Source organism: Oncorhynchus kisutch, linkage group LG6 (assembly GCF_002021735.2).
Source record: "Oncorhynchus kisutch isolate 150728-3 linkage group LG6, Okis_V2, whole genome shotgun sequence".
In the NCBI taxonomy this organism is placed as follows: Eukaryota; Metazoa; Chordata; class Actinopteri; order Salmoniformes; family Salmonidae; genus Oncorhynchus; species Oncorhynchus kisutch.
The window spans coordinates 37,925,419-37,941,457 of record NC_034179.2 but is presented as its reverse complement, the minus strand read 5'-3'; the positions used below and the strand labels follow the sequence as shown (position 1 = coordinate 37,941,457).

The 16,039-nt window shown below is 42.8% G+C and overlaps 1 protein-coding gene across 4 annotated transcripts in view; it reads right to left on the bottom strand.

Annotated features, from left to right (window-relative positions):
- LOC109892793 (syntaxin-1A) overlaps positions 1–14,949 on the bottom strand; it is a 36,328-nt gene extending 21,379 nt beyond the window's left edge. For all 4 annotated transcript variants that reach the window (XM_020485574.2, XM_020485572.2, XM_020485576.2 and 1 more), the window contains exons 1-3: positions 14,800–14,949; positions 5,637–5,714; positions 2,820–2,919 (exon numbers count right to left, since the gene is read on the bottom strand). In XM_020485574.2, the coding sequence (XP_020341163.1) occupies positions 2,820–2,919; positions 5,637–5,714; positions 14,800–14,829 (208 nt within the window). In that variant the 5' untranslated portion in view covers positions 14,830–14,949. The remainder of the gene's footprint in view (positions 1–2,819; positions 2,920–5,636; positions 5,715–14,799) is intronic.
- Between the last annotated feature and the right edge of the window lie 1,090 nt (positions 14,950–16,039).

Genomic DNA, 16,039 nt, shown 5'->3' with positions numbered 1-16,039 from the left:
GCGGTCTAAGGCACTGCAGTGCTAGGGGCGTCGTTACAGACCCAGGTCGAACCCAGGCTGTATCACAACAGGCCGTGATCGGGAGTCCCATAGGGCGGTGCACAATTGGCCCAGCATCATCCGGGTTATGGGAGGGTTTGGCCTGGGGGGGGCTTTACTTGGCACATCGTGCTCTAGCGACTCCTTGTGGCAGGCCGGCCACCTGCAAGCTGACCTGGGTCGTCAGTTTAACAGTGTTTCCTCCGACACATTGTTGCGGCTGGCTTCCGGGTTATGCGGGCATTGTGTTAAGAAGCAAGGTTTATGCGGGTCATGTTTCAGAGGAAGCATGACTCAACCTTCTCCCGAGCCCGTTGAGATAAGATCGAAATTGGGGAGAAAAATGGGGCGCTGACAACTAATTTCTGCCTGCTGTAACCCTGACAACGAGGGTAGGCTGAGTGTGTGGCAAAACAGGGAGGTCAAGTTCATCTGTTGCAGACGAGGAGCTTGTTTGTGTCACTGTCGGCGGCACTTTAATGGGGGCAAAGGTCTTCTCTAACCTGCATTAATGATGCAGGGTTCTTCCTCTACTTCGACAGTGACCTGGGAGCACATAGACATGTTAAGGCTTAGATACATCCAAACGTCATGACGAGACAATAAGTTGTAGGAAATCTTGCCAAAATCGTCATATCATCAAATAACTGAACCCATGCTTCTCTCTCTGTGTAGCGCTAGGGTAGTGACTGCCCTATTGATCAGGGCAGGGGTGTCAAACACATTTTTCCATAAGGGCTACACTGTCACTTTTGGAATTTTCATTGCTCCCTGACTGTCTAGAATTCTTTTAGATTACTGTTAGCAAGCTGGTCGGGTGAATGAAGTATACATGTAGACCCATGATCATTTCTACAGTTTCTATTTGTTTTTAGTCATTTCAATGACAATTGAGATTGTGTTCCCTCAAAAAAAGAATGATATTTATTTAACTCAACCCCTCCCATATGTTTTGACACCAATGGATTAGAGCCTCTAACTGAAAACAAAATAATGACTACTGACTAGAGAGAGGTAATCAGTATTATTACCTCTCCATGTTATGTGGATTATCTTCCTCCATCCTCAACGTGTCTCCAGAGTGGACACAAATCAATGCAACACACTTCCTCTTGTTTAGGTGGGTTCCATTGAGCTGCTGAAGGGCCAGGTTTCACAAAGTGTAGGTTTGACTGACTGTCTCTCAACAGCAAGTCAGCAGTCAAGGTAGCATTGCCCTTGAATATTACACTATGCATTAAGCAAGTAGTGTAGCCAATGGACTGTGACAATAATGTCTTAACAATATGGTCATAAGATACTTTTATTCAAAATAACTTACAATCCATGTTATGCTAGTTGGAGCGCTGAGTGGGTGGGGAGTTGAATCTGACGTGTGTGTGTGTGTGTGTGTGTGTGTCCCTTGAGTGATGAAAAAATATTTTTATACTCGGTGACAGTTGAAGAACATGCTTCACTTTGATTCCCCTTATACTCAAAATGGAGCCACTTCTCTAATGACACCAAAACAGATCAACAAATTAAAGCATTTCTCTCTGTACTTCAGTGAAATGTCATACGTGTTACTGTGAATTCAACACAGATACTTTCCTACGCTAGCAAGAGAGCTTTGGTAATTATACCAATATTCATCTAATAAGACTTAATGGGAGATGGAACATTGCATCTCTCTCCAAATGCAACCCAGGTGAAAAATTGCCCAACGTTAGTAGTCTATAATTGGAATGTATTAATATTTCACTTGACGTGTCTGTCGATGAATATAAATGCAAATGGTGGCTTTTCTTTTTCCACCATCATTAAACCCAGTGGTTCTTCTCTGCAAGGCCAACCAGAATGCATTGGAGATTAGTGCTTGTTAGGGAAATCTCTTAATTAATTGGCCATGTTTAACATTTTTTGATTGATAAAAATAGGAACTTTTATCTTTGCGGGGGGGGGGGGGGGGGGCAAATGCATCCATGCATAACTACATGCATTATTTTATACAATGCAATTAAATGATTATATTTCAACTTCCAAAGAAAACAGAAGGATATCTATACACTAATTAAAATGAAGTTGTGGCACATTAACTTACATACTGAAAGTAAGTGTGGTGGCGTCGCGCGCGCGCACACACACATACATACTGAAAGTAAGTGTGGTGGCGTCGCGCACACACACACACACACACACACACACACACACACACACACACACACACACACACACACACACACACACACACACACACACACACACACACACACACACACACACCTCTCCAGAGAGTGAGTGACCTTCCATAAACGGTGTGAGTAGACACCACTCCACACCAACAACACCAAAGTCCTCATGCCAGGGTATTCACATAATGGGCTGTTCTCCACCTCAATTCAACAAGTAAATTATCAAATTCCTGAACTTAACAAGCAGTGTTTGAGTCTCCTCTCCTTTTCACACATTACATGTGCTGCCATCACTGATAAGAAAACAGTAAGGGTGTGAGAAGAATACATTGCAGGTTGAGAGTAACATAGGGCTTGCTAGTATAGCATGTGGGCTCAACAGATAATAACTCTTGATGTATAACTAGGCTGTAATGAAAGAGAGGTTCAGAGGTAGTATGCACTACCTATGACCGTGTGTGTGTCTGTAGGAGGCAAATAGCCTCCTACCATTTTGCAAAAATCTAATTTCATGATCTGTGAAGGTTACCACCCACCTTTTCCCTCTCCCTTGTTCCATCTCGCATCCTTTCATCCAGGGAGGAAGAGTAGAGGAGAAGAGTGACTTACTTTCATCAGGATTGGGGGCAGCTAAGATGGCGCTGTGTTGTCTCTTCACCTCCTCCACCTTCTCTGAGAGCTCCTCGATGAAGCCTCGGATCTCCTCCACCTGGTACACAGAGAGGGAGACATTATACAACAAGCCCACTCGAGGAGGCCATCCACAAGCAGACCAGGTAATGATGTAGGACCCAGAAAGAAGCCCATTTTTAAAAAAGCATAACATCTATACTTAATATGATTTCTGTTTGGACAAATGTGTTATATCACTCAGATTTGGGGAGACAAAATCTGTTAGCACATTAGAGGCCAATTGCCTAATCAAAACAGGCAAGCTAACATAGAGCGTTTTACTTGATGTAGCCCATGCAGTCTCTGTAGATATGCCCCTAATATAATTGTCATAAATATATCAAACCGTATTGGGCCCATTCCATTATTTTGTCTCCTGAGTGGCGCAGCGGTCTAAGGTACTGCATCTCAGTGCAAGTGGTTCGAAACCAGGCTGTATCACATCCGGCCGTGATTGGGTCTCATAGGGTGGCGCACAATTGGCCCAGCGTCGTCCGGGTTTGGCTGTCATTGCAAATAATAATTTGTTCTGAAATGGCTTGCCTAATTAAAAAAAGGTTTTTTTTTTTTAAATATGATATATATATATATATATATATATATATATCAGCCCCATCACAGCACACCACACTTAGTTATAGGCCTCAGTGATGTCATCGGCGTGCAGTGTGTGTCTATAGGGAGCTGGTCTAAATATCACTCGTGGAGGAGAGAGACGTTGGTTACGTCAACGTGTGTATTCCACCACTACGGACGCTGCACAGTGCCTGGTAGCTAGGGAGATTCTCAGCTGAGTATGGTGCTCCTCTACAGCTCAGCATGGTGTAGTATTTAAGCGTGCTGTTAGAGAGCTCAGACACTGCATGTGGGCAGCCTGATGGGAAAATGCCTGTTAAAGTAGAGGAAGCAATGCCAGGAAGACTTCAATGAGAGAGAGGAGAGCAGAGGGGATTTAAGTTATTATACCATCACAGTCCCTGTGGAATATGTTGTACTTAGAGCTAAATTAAATTTATGTATTGATTTATCCACTTTTATTTGATCAGGTAAGTTGATTTAAGAACACATTGTCTTGGGAATATAGGAAGAGGTGCATCATGGGAGAGGTGAGGGGGAGGTTTGATTAAGCCAGTCGGAGGGTAAGGAATCGGATGCTAAAATAATCAAATCAGCAGGTTCAGAACGGTGCTGTATGTACCATGCTAATATCAAACACAGATAGCTAATTTCTATGGTCCTCAGATAGCACCAAGCCCCACCCCCATAGAGGCCTATGGTTGATGGCTTGATGTGTATCTCGATACGGCATGGGCTCTTTGCTGACTGATCCCTTACTTTGGAAGAGGACTGCTCACGGAAGATGTGTCTGAAGTAATGACGCAGGAGCTTGAACATCTGTAATTGGGAGCGCAAGACATTGCCTACCTACAGTGAGATGTATCGACTTCAGAGCTCAAATGCTGAGCACAAACATGGCAACCCCGCTGCTTCACGCATAACAAGGGCCTGTTCAGTTATGGAAGTAGCTAATGTTAGAAACAGGATAAACTCCAGCTGAATTACAGATTAAATCCTCAACTCAGAGTCAGCACCACTTACAGGTGAGGCTGAACTAGGGCTGCACGATATGGGCAAAAAAATATATATAATAGTGATTTCTTTACCAAATATTGCGATTTGACACACGATATAGATCAAAACACTTGAGTAAAGTGTTGGAATCATAGAAATATAATGACTTACAGTGTATATTAAGACGCAAAGAAGAAAACAGCACCGTTCTTGTTTGGAACAATAGGTTGACTCCATATCACCCAACAGAACGGTATCCAGTATGATATTGAATCTAACAGAGGAGGAACTGTGTTGCTTGAGTGACAGGGGGCGGGGCTTGGTGTTTGTGGGAAGCAGCCGCAAGAGAAAGAAAACGGAGTAAACTATAGAAACGGACGTTACATGCGGCTGAGATGCATTTCAAAATATTGCATGCGATATGGATCTCGTGCGATATGGATATTGAACATGTAAATATTGTGATTTCGTTGTGAATTTGATTAATTGTGCTGCCCTAGGCAGAACCTTCCATGGCCTTTTCCTGTCCACGGAAACCAATGCTAATGCTAAAGGAGTTAGCCTATATTTGTGTAAATGCTGCTGGTGGGTTTTGTTTTCTGCCCCAAATCTACAAGAACCACTGAACATTTGGCCCAGTTACCACTTGAAATTAGGGTCCACAAGTAGGCCAGGTCTGGTTGCCATACCTAACCAGATGTTCAGTGTAAAAATGCTAGACCTGCCCATAGTCAAAGTGCCAACTCTCCCCTAGTGCTCATATCCCACATTTGTACCAAATCTGGACCATGTGACATAAGTTCCTGTGCCAGCACTGAGACATATATGTTGCACCAAAAAAAACGATATGGCCCACAGTCGGCTGCTGTGTACATTAAGATTAAACCAGTGTAAAAGAGGCAAATGGTGGGAGAAGAAGGCAAGCCAAACGTTGCTTCAACACATTGTTATTTAACCTTGAATACGGGGTTCTTCTTTGCAACTTTAGATGATGCTAATTGGACCTCTTAGCTAAATTACAAGTATTCAGCAGAAATATAAAAGGCACTTGATGAACAATGTTTTGTATAATTGAATGGACCTCAGAATTTCTGATTTAGTTGTCCTGTGCAGTGCCTGTGTACATCTCAGTGGTGTACATAGACAGAGCACTCACCGCTCACACACACACCTGGGGCTTACCTGTACAAAGAACTCATCCATAAATCGATCTTTTTCCATGTTGACTGCCACATCATCTTCTTCCTCAGTCTCCTTCCCCTAAAGGTGCATAGACAAGGCAATATTAACAGAAATGAATACATTTTCAAAATGTGGATGTAGAAAATGCATCTAAAAAGCATCAAAGACCATCTGCCTAGAGCCTGAAAACCAGATTTTAAAAATGAACTGGCAACTTCCACATTTGTCATGCCTAGTGCAACTCTACTAGTTTATCTAACGTCAACAACAAAGTAAAATAATTATTTGCAGCCAGAGAAAAAGACACCTGTGATGACAAAGGATCCGATTGATCCCCAAAAAGAAGGCGAAATCAGGGAAGGATGGCTCTCTCTGGGGGATTCGTGAAGGAAGTGCTATCCTCATCACATAGACCTTGGCAGCTGGGGGTGGATGCAATGAGTCCTTAAAAGCATGTATGTTTAATTCCTCTACCAGAGGGGTCCTTGGGGAGGTTCAGGACGTGGACACAGGGTCAGGGTTCACCTCCTCTGTATGCTGTCTCTGTCACATCTCATGCATTTAATTAATCTTATCTAGAGCGACTTACAGTTAGTGCATTCATCTTAAAGATGCAATATGTAACTTTTTGGGCGACCTGACACAATTCACATAGATATGTGAGTTATTGATCGGTCATTCTAATTGAAAGCAAGTCTAAGAAGTGGTAGATCTGTTCTATGTGCGCCATTTCTATGCTGCCCGTGCTTAAATTCATTTTTTTCATCTTTTACTTTCGGTTTTGTACACAAGCTTCAAAACAACTGAAAATACAATATTTTTGGTTATGGAAAATGTATTTCAGAGCAGATTAGATGCTACAATGATTCTCTACATTATACTTGCTTGTTTGGTCACAAAATTAAATTAGGCTAACTACTATAATTTTTCAGCTGAGCAATTTCCACATATTGCATCTTTAAGATAGCTAGGTGGGACAACAACCTGGACTAAGGCAAAACAGGTTATTGGACATTTTTTCAAATACATTACAAATAAAAAAACAGAAATACCTTATTTAGGTTTTCAGACCCTTTGCTATGAGACTCAAAATTTAGTTCAGGTGCATCCTGTTTCCATTGATCATCATTGAGATGTTAACAACTTGATTTGAGTCCACCTGTGGTAAATTCAATTGATTGGACATTATTTGGAAAGGCACACAACTGTCTATATAAAATGTACCACAGTTGACAGTGCATGTCAGAGCAAAAACCAAGCCATGAGGTCGAAGGAATTGTACGTAGAGCTCTGAGACAGGATTGTGTCGAGGCGCAGATGTGGGGAAGGGTACCAAAAAAATGTCTCCCAAGAACACAGTGGCCTCCATATTTCTTAAATGGATGAAGTTTGGAACCAACAAGACCCTTCCTAGAGCTGGCCGCCTGGCCAAACTGAGCAATCGGGGGAGAAAGGCCTTTGTCAGGGAGGTGACCAAAAACTTGATGGTCACTCTGACAGAGCTCACCCTTCCAGAAGGACAACCATCTCTGCAGCACTACTACCATAAAGGCCTGATTGGTGGAGAGTGGCCAGACGAAAGCCACTCCTTAGTAAAAGGCACATGACAGCCCGCTTGGAGTTTGCCAAAAGGCACCTAAAAGACTCTCAGACCATGAGAAACAAGAGTCTCTGGTCTGATGAAACCAAGATTGAACTATTTAGCCTGAATGTGTCACATCTGGAGGAAACCTGGCACCATCCCAACTGTGCAGCATGGTGGTGGCAGCATCATGCTGTGTGGATGCTTTTCAGTGGCAGGGACTGGGTGACTAGTCAGGATTGAGGGAAAGGTGAACGGAGCAAAGTACAGAGAGATCCTTGATGAAAACCTGCTCCAGAGCGCTCAGGACCTCAGACTGGGGGGCGAAGATTCACGTTCCTACAGGACAACGACCCTAAGCACACAGCAAAGACAACGCAGGAGTGGCTTTGGGGAGTGTCTGAATGTCCTTGAGTGGCCCAGCCAGAGCTTGAACCCAATCGAACATCTCTGGAGAGACCTGAAAATAGCTGTGCCTCGACGCTCCCCATTCAACCTGACAGAGCTTGAGAGGATCTGCAGAGAATAATGGGAGAAAATCCCCCAATACAGGTGTGCGAAACTTGTGGTGTTATACCCAAGAAGACTCGAGGCTGTAATTGCTGTCAAAGGTGCTTCAAAAAAGTACTGAGAAAAGGGTCTGAATACTTATGCAAATGTGATATGTTTTTTATTTTTAATACATTTGCAACAATTTCTAAAAAACAGTTTTTGCTTTTTCAATATGGGGTATTGTGTGTAGATTGATAGGGGGGGGGGGGTGTAATTCATTTTAGAATAAGGCAGTAATGTAACAAAATGTGGAAAAACTCAAGGGGTCTGAATACTTTCCGAATGCATGTCGCATACATAGTCAGGCCCTTGTGATTGAAGAAGGCTCAATGACGATGTTGGTATACATGGGTGGGAAATGCTAATTTATCAACACTAGAGCCTTTGCTACCTCAACAGCTTGAATCAGGCAATACATTTTTCTACCCATACCCATTTTCTTTCACTGATCACCCAATTCCCACTGACCTTTGGCCTCTATTGAGAAGCATTAGCCAGCCACAGAAGGAAATTAGCCTCCATGAATATCGCCTTAAAGCTAGCCTGGCATGCCAGAATTCGAGACGCCTGTAATAACACCAAGACATCAAGGCTAGTGAACAAGCAGGAAACCAGATGAAGACAGATCAAATTATATCATTCCAAAGATATCCAGCAAATAGGATGAAAATATACTTGGGAGCAAAATGCAATTAGCAGAAACAGGCTATTGATGCCATTGTAAACCCTGCTTATCTAGAAGCATATTGGATTTAGACTTTACTCATTATAATAAAATCTTCTAAATGTAATCAAGGTATGAGTACTTGTAAAGCACAGATTTGATTCTTTGCCTCACAATAAATGTAAAAAAAGGAAATTTGATGGTTGACATTAAGAGAGGTGGAGGTTGATGACGAACCTAATAGTCCCCATGGAAGTAGTGGGGGAGCATTTTCACCGTCACACACTCATCCTGCTCCTACACATAGGCTGTGGGAGGGCACAGGAAGGGAGACAAGGGTTCCTGGCTCTATGCTGCTACACCATAGTCATTACAGCCATCAGCCCACAGTGACACCACATTATCTCCATTAGCCTACACGTTCCACGACACAAAAAAAAACCACACATGCAAACACCGTCCTCTCACCCACACACACACCCTCCTCTCACACACAAAAGAGAAAGGGAGGGCGATATAGAAAGAGTGGTGACCACTCCACCCCCCCCTCTCCGCTCTATGGTTAGGGAGGACATGCCTTGTCACGACCGCTGTTCTGCCGACTCACTCTAACTCCAGCTCCATCTGCACACTCATCATCACACTCAGAGAAAACAGTCAATGCTGTCACTGGCAAGAGTTACATAATATTTCAAGTGGTCAAAAGGAACCATCAATAACATTAAATAAGTGTCATAGCTGAGATATTAAAGATATTATGCAGACAACATGTAAGCATTATATACTAACCAAGAACTGGCCATGGGCAGTTTGGACAATCCCATTGCTTTATGCTGTTCTACAATCTACGAGAGACCCTTGAGAAGTACAGTATCTAGAGGTTTTCATAATGGGCACCAGTGAATACACAATTCAACACTGGCATACACTAACAGACATGATGCATCTCTGAGAATACACCAAGATCTCAAACAACTAAGAACAGCATTGGTATAGCACTCTAACCATCGGACAATAGTGATCGGGGAAAATTAAAAAAAATACAATCGAATACATATCGGGATATTAATTTAGACAATACATCGTATTGTTTTGACAACATCGCGATGTCTTTTTATGCTAGTTGGCTGTACCTGCACCAAAACATCAGTATTTTTCCTTCATTGCTTGTTTTATTTTCTTTAACCAGGCAATTTAGTTTACATTGACGGCCTATTCCGGCCAAACCCTAACCCGGGCGATGCTGGACCAATTGTGCGCCGCACTATGAGACTCCCAATCACGGCCAGTTGTGATACAGCCTGGAATCGAACCAGGGTCTGTAGTGACACCCCTAGCACTGAGATGCAGTGCCTTAGACCGCTACAACACTCGGGAGCCCCATCTCCTATTTCAATAGAGAGCCAATTTGTTTTCAGCATTTCATATCCATGACTGATCAAAACTTGTTTTCTCATGGCTCTCGTCCATCTGCAGCAGACATATTGTGAGTAATATGGTTGGAACATCGAATCGCAATAAAATTACAGCATCGAGTTGCAATACATATAGAATTGTGAGCACCGCAATATACACTACTCACAAGTCCTCAACTAGCAGCTTCATTAAATAGTACCCGCAAAACACCAGTCTCAACGTCAACAGTGAAGAGGCGACTCCGGGATGCTGGCCTTCTAGGCAGAGTTGCAAATAAAAAGACATATCTCATACTGGCCAATAAAAAGAAAAGATTAAGATGGGCAAAAGAACACTGGACAGAGGAACTCTACCTAGAAGGCCAGCATCCCAGAGTCGCCTCTTCACAGGTGACGTTGACACTGGTGTTTTGCGGGTACTATTTAATGAAGCTGCCAGTTGAGGACTCGTGAGGCATCTGTTTCTCAAAGTAGACACTAATGTACTTGATAATTGGCCTCTGTATGCCCATGTAGATATTCCATAAAAAAAATGATCTGCCGTTTCCAGCTACAATAGTCATTTACAACATTAACAATGTCTACACTGTATTTCTGATCAATTTGATGTTATTTGAAAAAAAGGACCAAAAATATTATTTTCTTTCAAAAACAAGAACATTTCTAAGTGACCCCAAACTTTTGAATGGTAGTGTATCTCGTATCGCCATCAAAGTATCGTGAGGTCCCTGGCAATTCCTAGCCCGATTGGACAACATACCCACCCATGCCGTACACTTTTTGAATCAAATGCCTGTGTGATGATTCCACACCAGCACCAGGTTCTCTCTCAGACCCCCATATCCAGTCAGATGCATGCAGGGCATGGCAAAGGTGATAATATTGCATAACCCCATTGGCGGGCTACAGGATCTGAATACACAAAACCATCTATGACCAATTCCATTGGCTTCCTATGGTCTCAAAAATAGCTAATTCAATTCTTAGCAGTCATCTCCAGAATCCACACACACAGAGCCACAGCATGTCTTCCTACACTGAACAACTCAGAAGCAACATTGAGCAGAGATGAAGTTAGACACTGCATAATTTGGGAAGATGAAACTAATTAGGGATTGAGGTGTAGCTGGATCTACTCAACAGGTGGCTTAGGAAGTGGATCTCACCATTAGACCCCTTTTGATGTCTGAAAAATGTATTGTGGTGTTTTTGTCACATGTAAAATGCCTGATGTAAACAAATCAATCTAATAGCTGATATGTCAGCACCATGGACAGTGACAGAATCCTAAACTGTTGAAATTCCTGCACCACAGAACATTGGACAGTGACTGCAACTCATTATTGCACTGAATATGAGAGGAAATATCACCCTCCAGTCATGCTGTCTTGTGGTGTTTAACAGCCACCGCAGCATGACGTTCCAGTGTGAAATGGCTTTTTTAATAGCAGCAAGCTGTGGAGCCTGAAATGGATTTGAACTTAATGTAGAGGTTTAACAATGACTGGGCAGTCATACACTGCATGACCAAAAGTATGTGGACAACTGCTCGTCGAAAATCTAATTCTAAAATTATGGGCCTTAAAATAGAGTTGGTCCCCCCTTTGCTGCTATAACAGCCTCCACTCTCTTGAGTTCAGGTCAGGCCTCTGTGCAGTCCAGTCAATATCTTCCACACCAATCTCGACAAACCACTTCTGTATGGACCTTGCTTTGTACACAGGGCATTGTCATGCTGCAACAGGAAAGGGCCTTCCCCAACCTTTTGTCACAAATTTGGAACAGAATCGTCTAGAATGTCATTGTATTCTGTAGCGTTAAGATTTCCCTTCACTGGAACTAAGGGGCCTAGCCAAACCATGAAAAACAGCCCCAGACCATTATTCGTCTTTCGACCAAACTTTACAGTTGGCAATATGCATTCGGGCAGGTATAGTCCTTCTGGCATCCGCCAAACCCAGATTTGTCCATCGGACAATGGTGAAGATGGTGAAGCGCGATTAATCACTCCAGAGAACTAATTTCCACTGCTCCAAAGTTCACTGCTCCAATGGCAGCGAGTTTTACACCACTCCAGCCGACGCTTGGCATTGAGCATGGTGATCTTAGGCTTGTGTGCAGCTGCTCGGCCATGGAAACCCATTTCATGAAGCTCCCGACGAACAGTTATTGTGCTGAAGTTGCATCCAGAGGTAGTTTGGAACTCAGTAGTGAGTGTTGCAACCGAGGACAGATGATTCTTACACACTACGCGCTTCAAAACTCGGCAGTCCCGTTCTGTGAGCTTGTGTGGCCTACCACTTCGTGACTGAGCCATTGTTGCTCCTAGATGTTTCCATTTCACAATAACAGCACTTACAGATGACAGGAGCAGCTCTAGCAGGGGAGAAATTTGACAAACTGCCTTGTTGTAAAAGTGCCATCCTATGACAGTGCCACATTGAAAGTCACTGAGCTCTTCAGTACAGGCCATTCTTCTGCCAATGTTTTTCAATGGAGATCGCATGGCTGTGTGCTAGATTTTATACACGTCAGCAACGGGTGTGGCTGAAATAGCTGAATCCACTCATTTGAAGGGGTGTCTTTTGGCCATGTAGTGTATGTAAGAAATTGTCCCCCTCTATAAAAAGAAAAATCTTGACTCTCTGTGAAACCATTCCTAGATTACATTTGGGATATCACTCATGTGAGACGGACTGCGATTGGTCAGTGTGGTACCTCTCGGGGAGAAACCAGGTGTCGACTGTCATCCACAGATGCTAACGCAGCTCCTCTGAGAACTGAGGAATGCCCCCTTTTCCCCCACTGTGTGTGTGAGATAGAAAGGAAGCGCTAAAGAGATACAGTCCCTTCGGAAAGTATTCAGACCCCTTGACATTTTCTACATTGTTACGTGACAGCCTTATTCTAAAAATGGATTAAATCCCCTCAATCTACACACAATAGCCCATAATCACAAAGCAAAAACAGGTCTTTTTTTAAATTTATTTTTTTACAAAAATTGAAATATAAGATTTACATAAGTATTCAGACCTTTACTTTGTTGAAGCCCCTTTGGCAGCGACTACAGCCTTGAGTCTTCTTGGGTATGACGCTACAAGCTTGGCACGCCTGTATTTGGGGAGTATCTCCCATTCTTCTCTGCAGATACTCTCAAGCTCTGTCAGGTTGGATGGGGAACGTTGCTGCACAGCCATTTTTAAGCATTTTCAAAGATGTTGGATCGGGTTCATGTCCGGCCTCTGGCTGGGCCACTCAAGGACATTCAGAGACTTGTCCCAAAGCCACTCCTGCATTGTCTTGGCTGTGTGCTTAGGGTTGTTGTCGTGGTGGAAGGTGAATCTTCGCCCCCCGAAGTCTGAGGTCTTGAGCACTCTGGAGCAGGTTTTCATCAAGGATCTTTCTGTACTTTGCTCCATTCATCTTTGCAGTGATCCTGACTAGTTTCCCAGTCCCTGCTGCTGAAAAACATCCCACAGCATGATGCTGCCAACATCATGCTTCACCTTAGGGATTGTGCCAGGTTTCCTCCAGGCGTGACGCTTGGCATTCAGGCCAAAGAGTTCAATCTTGGTTTCATCAGACCAGAGAATCTTGTTTCTCATGGTCTGAGAGTCCTTTAGGTGCCTTTTGGCAAACTCCAAGCAGGCTGTCATGTGCCTTTTACTGAGGAGTGGCTTCCATCTGGCCACTCTACCATAAAGGCCTGATTGGTGGAGTGCTGCAGATATGGTTGTCCTTCTGGAAGGTTCTCCCATCCACACAGATGAACTCTGGAGCTGTCATTTAAGAATGATGGAGGGCACTGTGTTCTTGGGGACATTCAATGCTGCAGACATTTATTGGTACCCTTCCCCAGATGTGTGACTTGACACAATCTTGTCTCTGAGCTCTATGGACAATTCCTTATACCTCATGGCTTGGTTTAGCTGTTACATGCATTGTCAACTGTGGTACCTTTTATAGACAGTTGTGTGCCTTTCCAAATCATGTCCAATCAATTGAATTTACCCAGGTGGACTCCAATCAAATTGTAGACACATCTCAATGATGTTCAACGGAAACAGAATGCACCCGAGCTCAATTTCGAGTCTCATAGCAAAGGGTCTGAATATGTATGTAAATATGGTATTTCTGTTTTTATTTTTCATACATTTTCTAAGATTTCGAAAAATCTTTCGCTTTATGATTATGGGGTATTGTGTGTAGATTGCTGACGATTTTTTTTTTTTTGTATGTAAACATTTTAGAATAAGGCTGTAACGTAACAAAATGTTGAAAAAGTCAAGGAGTCTGAATTCTATCTGAAGATGAACGTGATTTAAAATGTTAGTAAGGTTTCACTGAGATGTTAATTGACTCAAGATCGTTAATAAACACTTGGATATAGCCTATCCGATAAAATACAACTAGCCTATGTGGAATTAATGGGGAAAGTAAAGCACTACACATTCGGAGAAGGCAAGTTAATAAAACAATAGTTAATACACCGTTTTCTATAGGAAGCTAGAAGCTAATTCATTAATAATTTGACACACTGGCTAGACTACAAGTGAAATCACATTGGGTAAAACAAGTTTCACTCGCGCTTTTATTAACAATTCCCATATAAAGATAATGTACAACAACTATCCTATTAATGGACAACATTCTACGACACCTGACGGGTGCCAATGTTTTCACCGTCCTCTCACACGTTGCGTTTCCATATGGACATGTGAAACAAGTTTTACCTTGATAGCCTACTTAGCAAAACGGATCCCCAGAAATGTACATCATTGTTATGAAATGACAATAAATACTTTAAAAAGATGTTCTACTCTAAAACAACTGCTTTCAACTCCCACGAAATAAGTGAGGCGCACCTTCCGCCCAACCCCTCCGAATAACCACCGTTTGCTTCTGGGGTCTCGAATACAGTATGGTAGAATTACAAATATAATCACTTACCACCCTTAGCTCGTGTGTACGGTCCTTCATCGTGAATTAACAACTTTCCTACTTGTTTCTACAACTAGGTTGATGCTCCTTATATCCGTACTCTCGAGTCAGGGTTTTATTTTATTTTCCGTGAAGAGAGCAGCGGGCGCGCGCAAGGGGTGTAGATCAATCGAGAGCGCGCGATAATCTCGAGGCACAAAATGTCATGAATTTTCTTGACATCAATGTATTAGAAATATCACTTCAACAAACAAAAAAAAATCGTAATTATTTTCCCAGAGATGGATTAAAAGAGAAACAAATTGCATGGTACAGACTACAATATAGCAGACACATTTTAAATGGGCCTCCTTTACAGATTATGAAGAATAAAAACTGGCATTCAAAATGACTGTTTTGGGAACAGTTCATATATTATCAAAATTATCACTTTAAAATACATATCTATGTTTTACACACTAGCGCCACCTGGTGGAGGAAATCACTGCAGTTTAGCTGACGCCTCATACGCATGGTTTTACTCTGATTCCTTCGAAACATCTCAGACAATATAAAATGTCAGACTCATCCTTGAATTAATGTATTATATTGTATTTCATGATAAGGTAGAAACGTTTACAAAAAGTGAACATACTTCCTTGGTGTCCACATCACCAACAAACGAACATTTTTGTTTTTTGTTTTACCAGGTAAATTGACTGAGAACACGTTCTCATTTGCAACAACGACCTGGGGAATAGTTACAGGGGAGAGGAGGGGGGTGAATGAGCCAATTGTTAACTGGGGATTACTAGGTGACCGTGATGGTTTGAGGGCCAGATTGGGAATTTAGCCAGGACACCGGGGTTAACACCCCTACGATAAGTGCCATGGGATCTTTAATGACCTCAGAGAGTCAGGACACCTGTTTAACGTCCCATCCGAAAGACAGCACCCTACACAGGGCAATCACTGCCCTGGGGCATTCAGATTAAAAAAAATTTGACCAGAGGAAAGAGTGCCCCCTACTGGCCCTCCAACACCACTTCCAGCAGCATCTGGTCTCCCATCCAGGGACTGACCAGGACCAACCCTGCTTAGCTTCAGAAGCAAGCCAGCAGTGGTATGCATGATCCAAGCACACCAAGACAGTTGTGAAGAGGGCACGACAAAATCTATTCCCCCTCAGGAGACAAAATATTTGGCATTGGCCCTCAAAAGGTTCTACAGCTCACTGTAAAGTCTACACCTGTTGAGTGAGTGAGTGAGT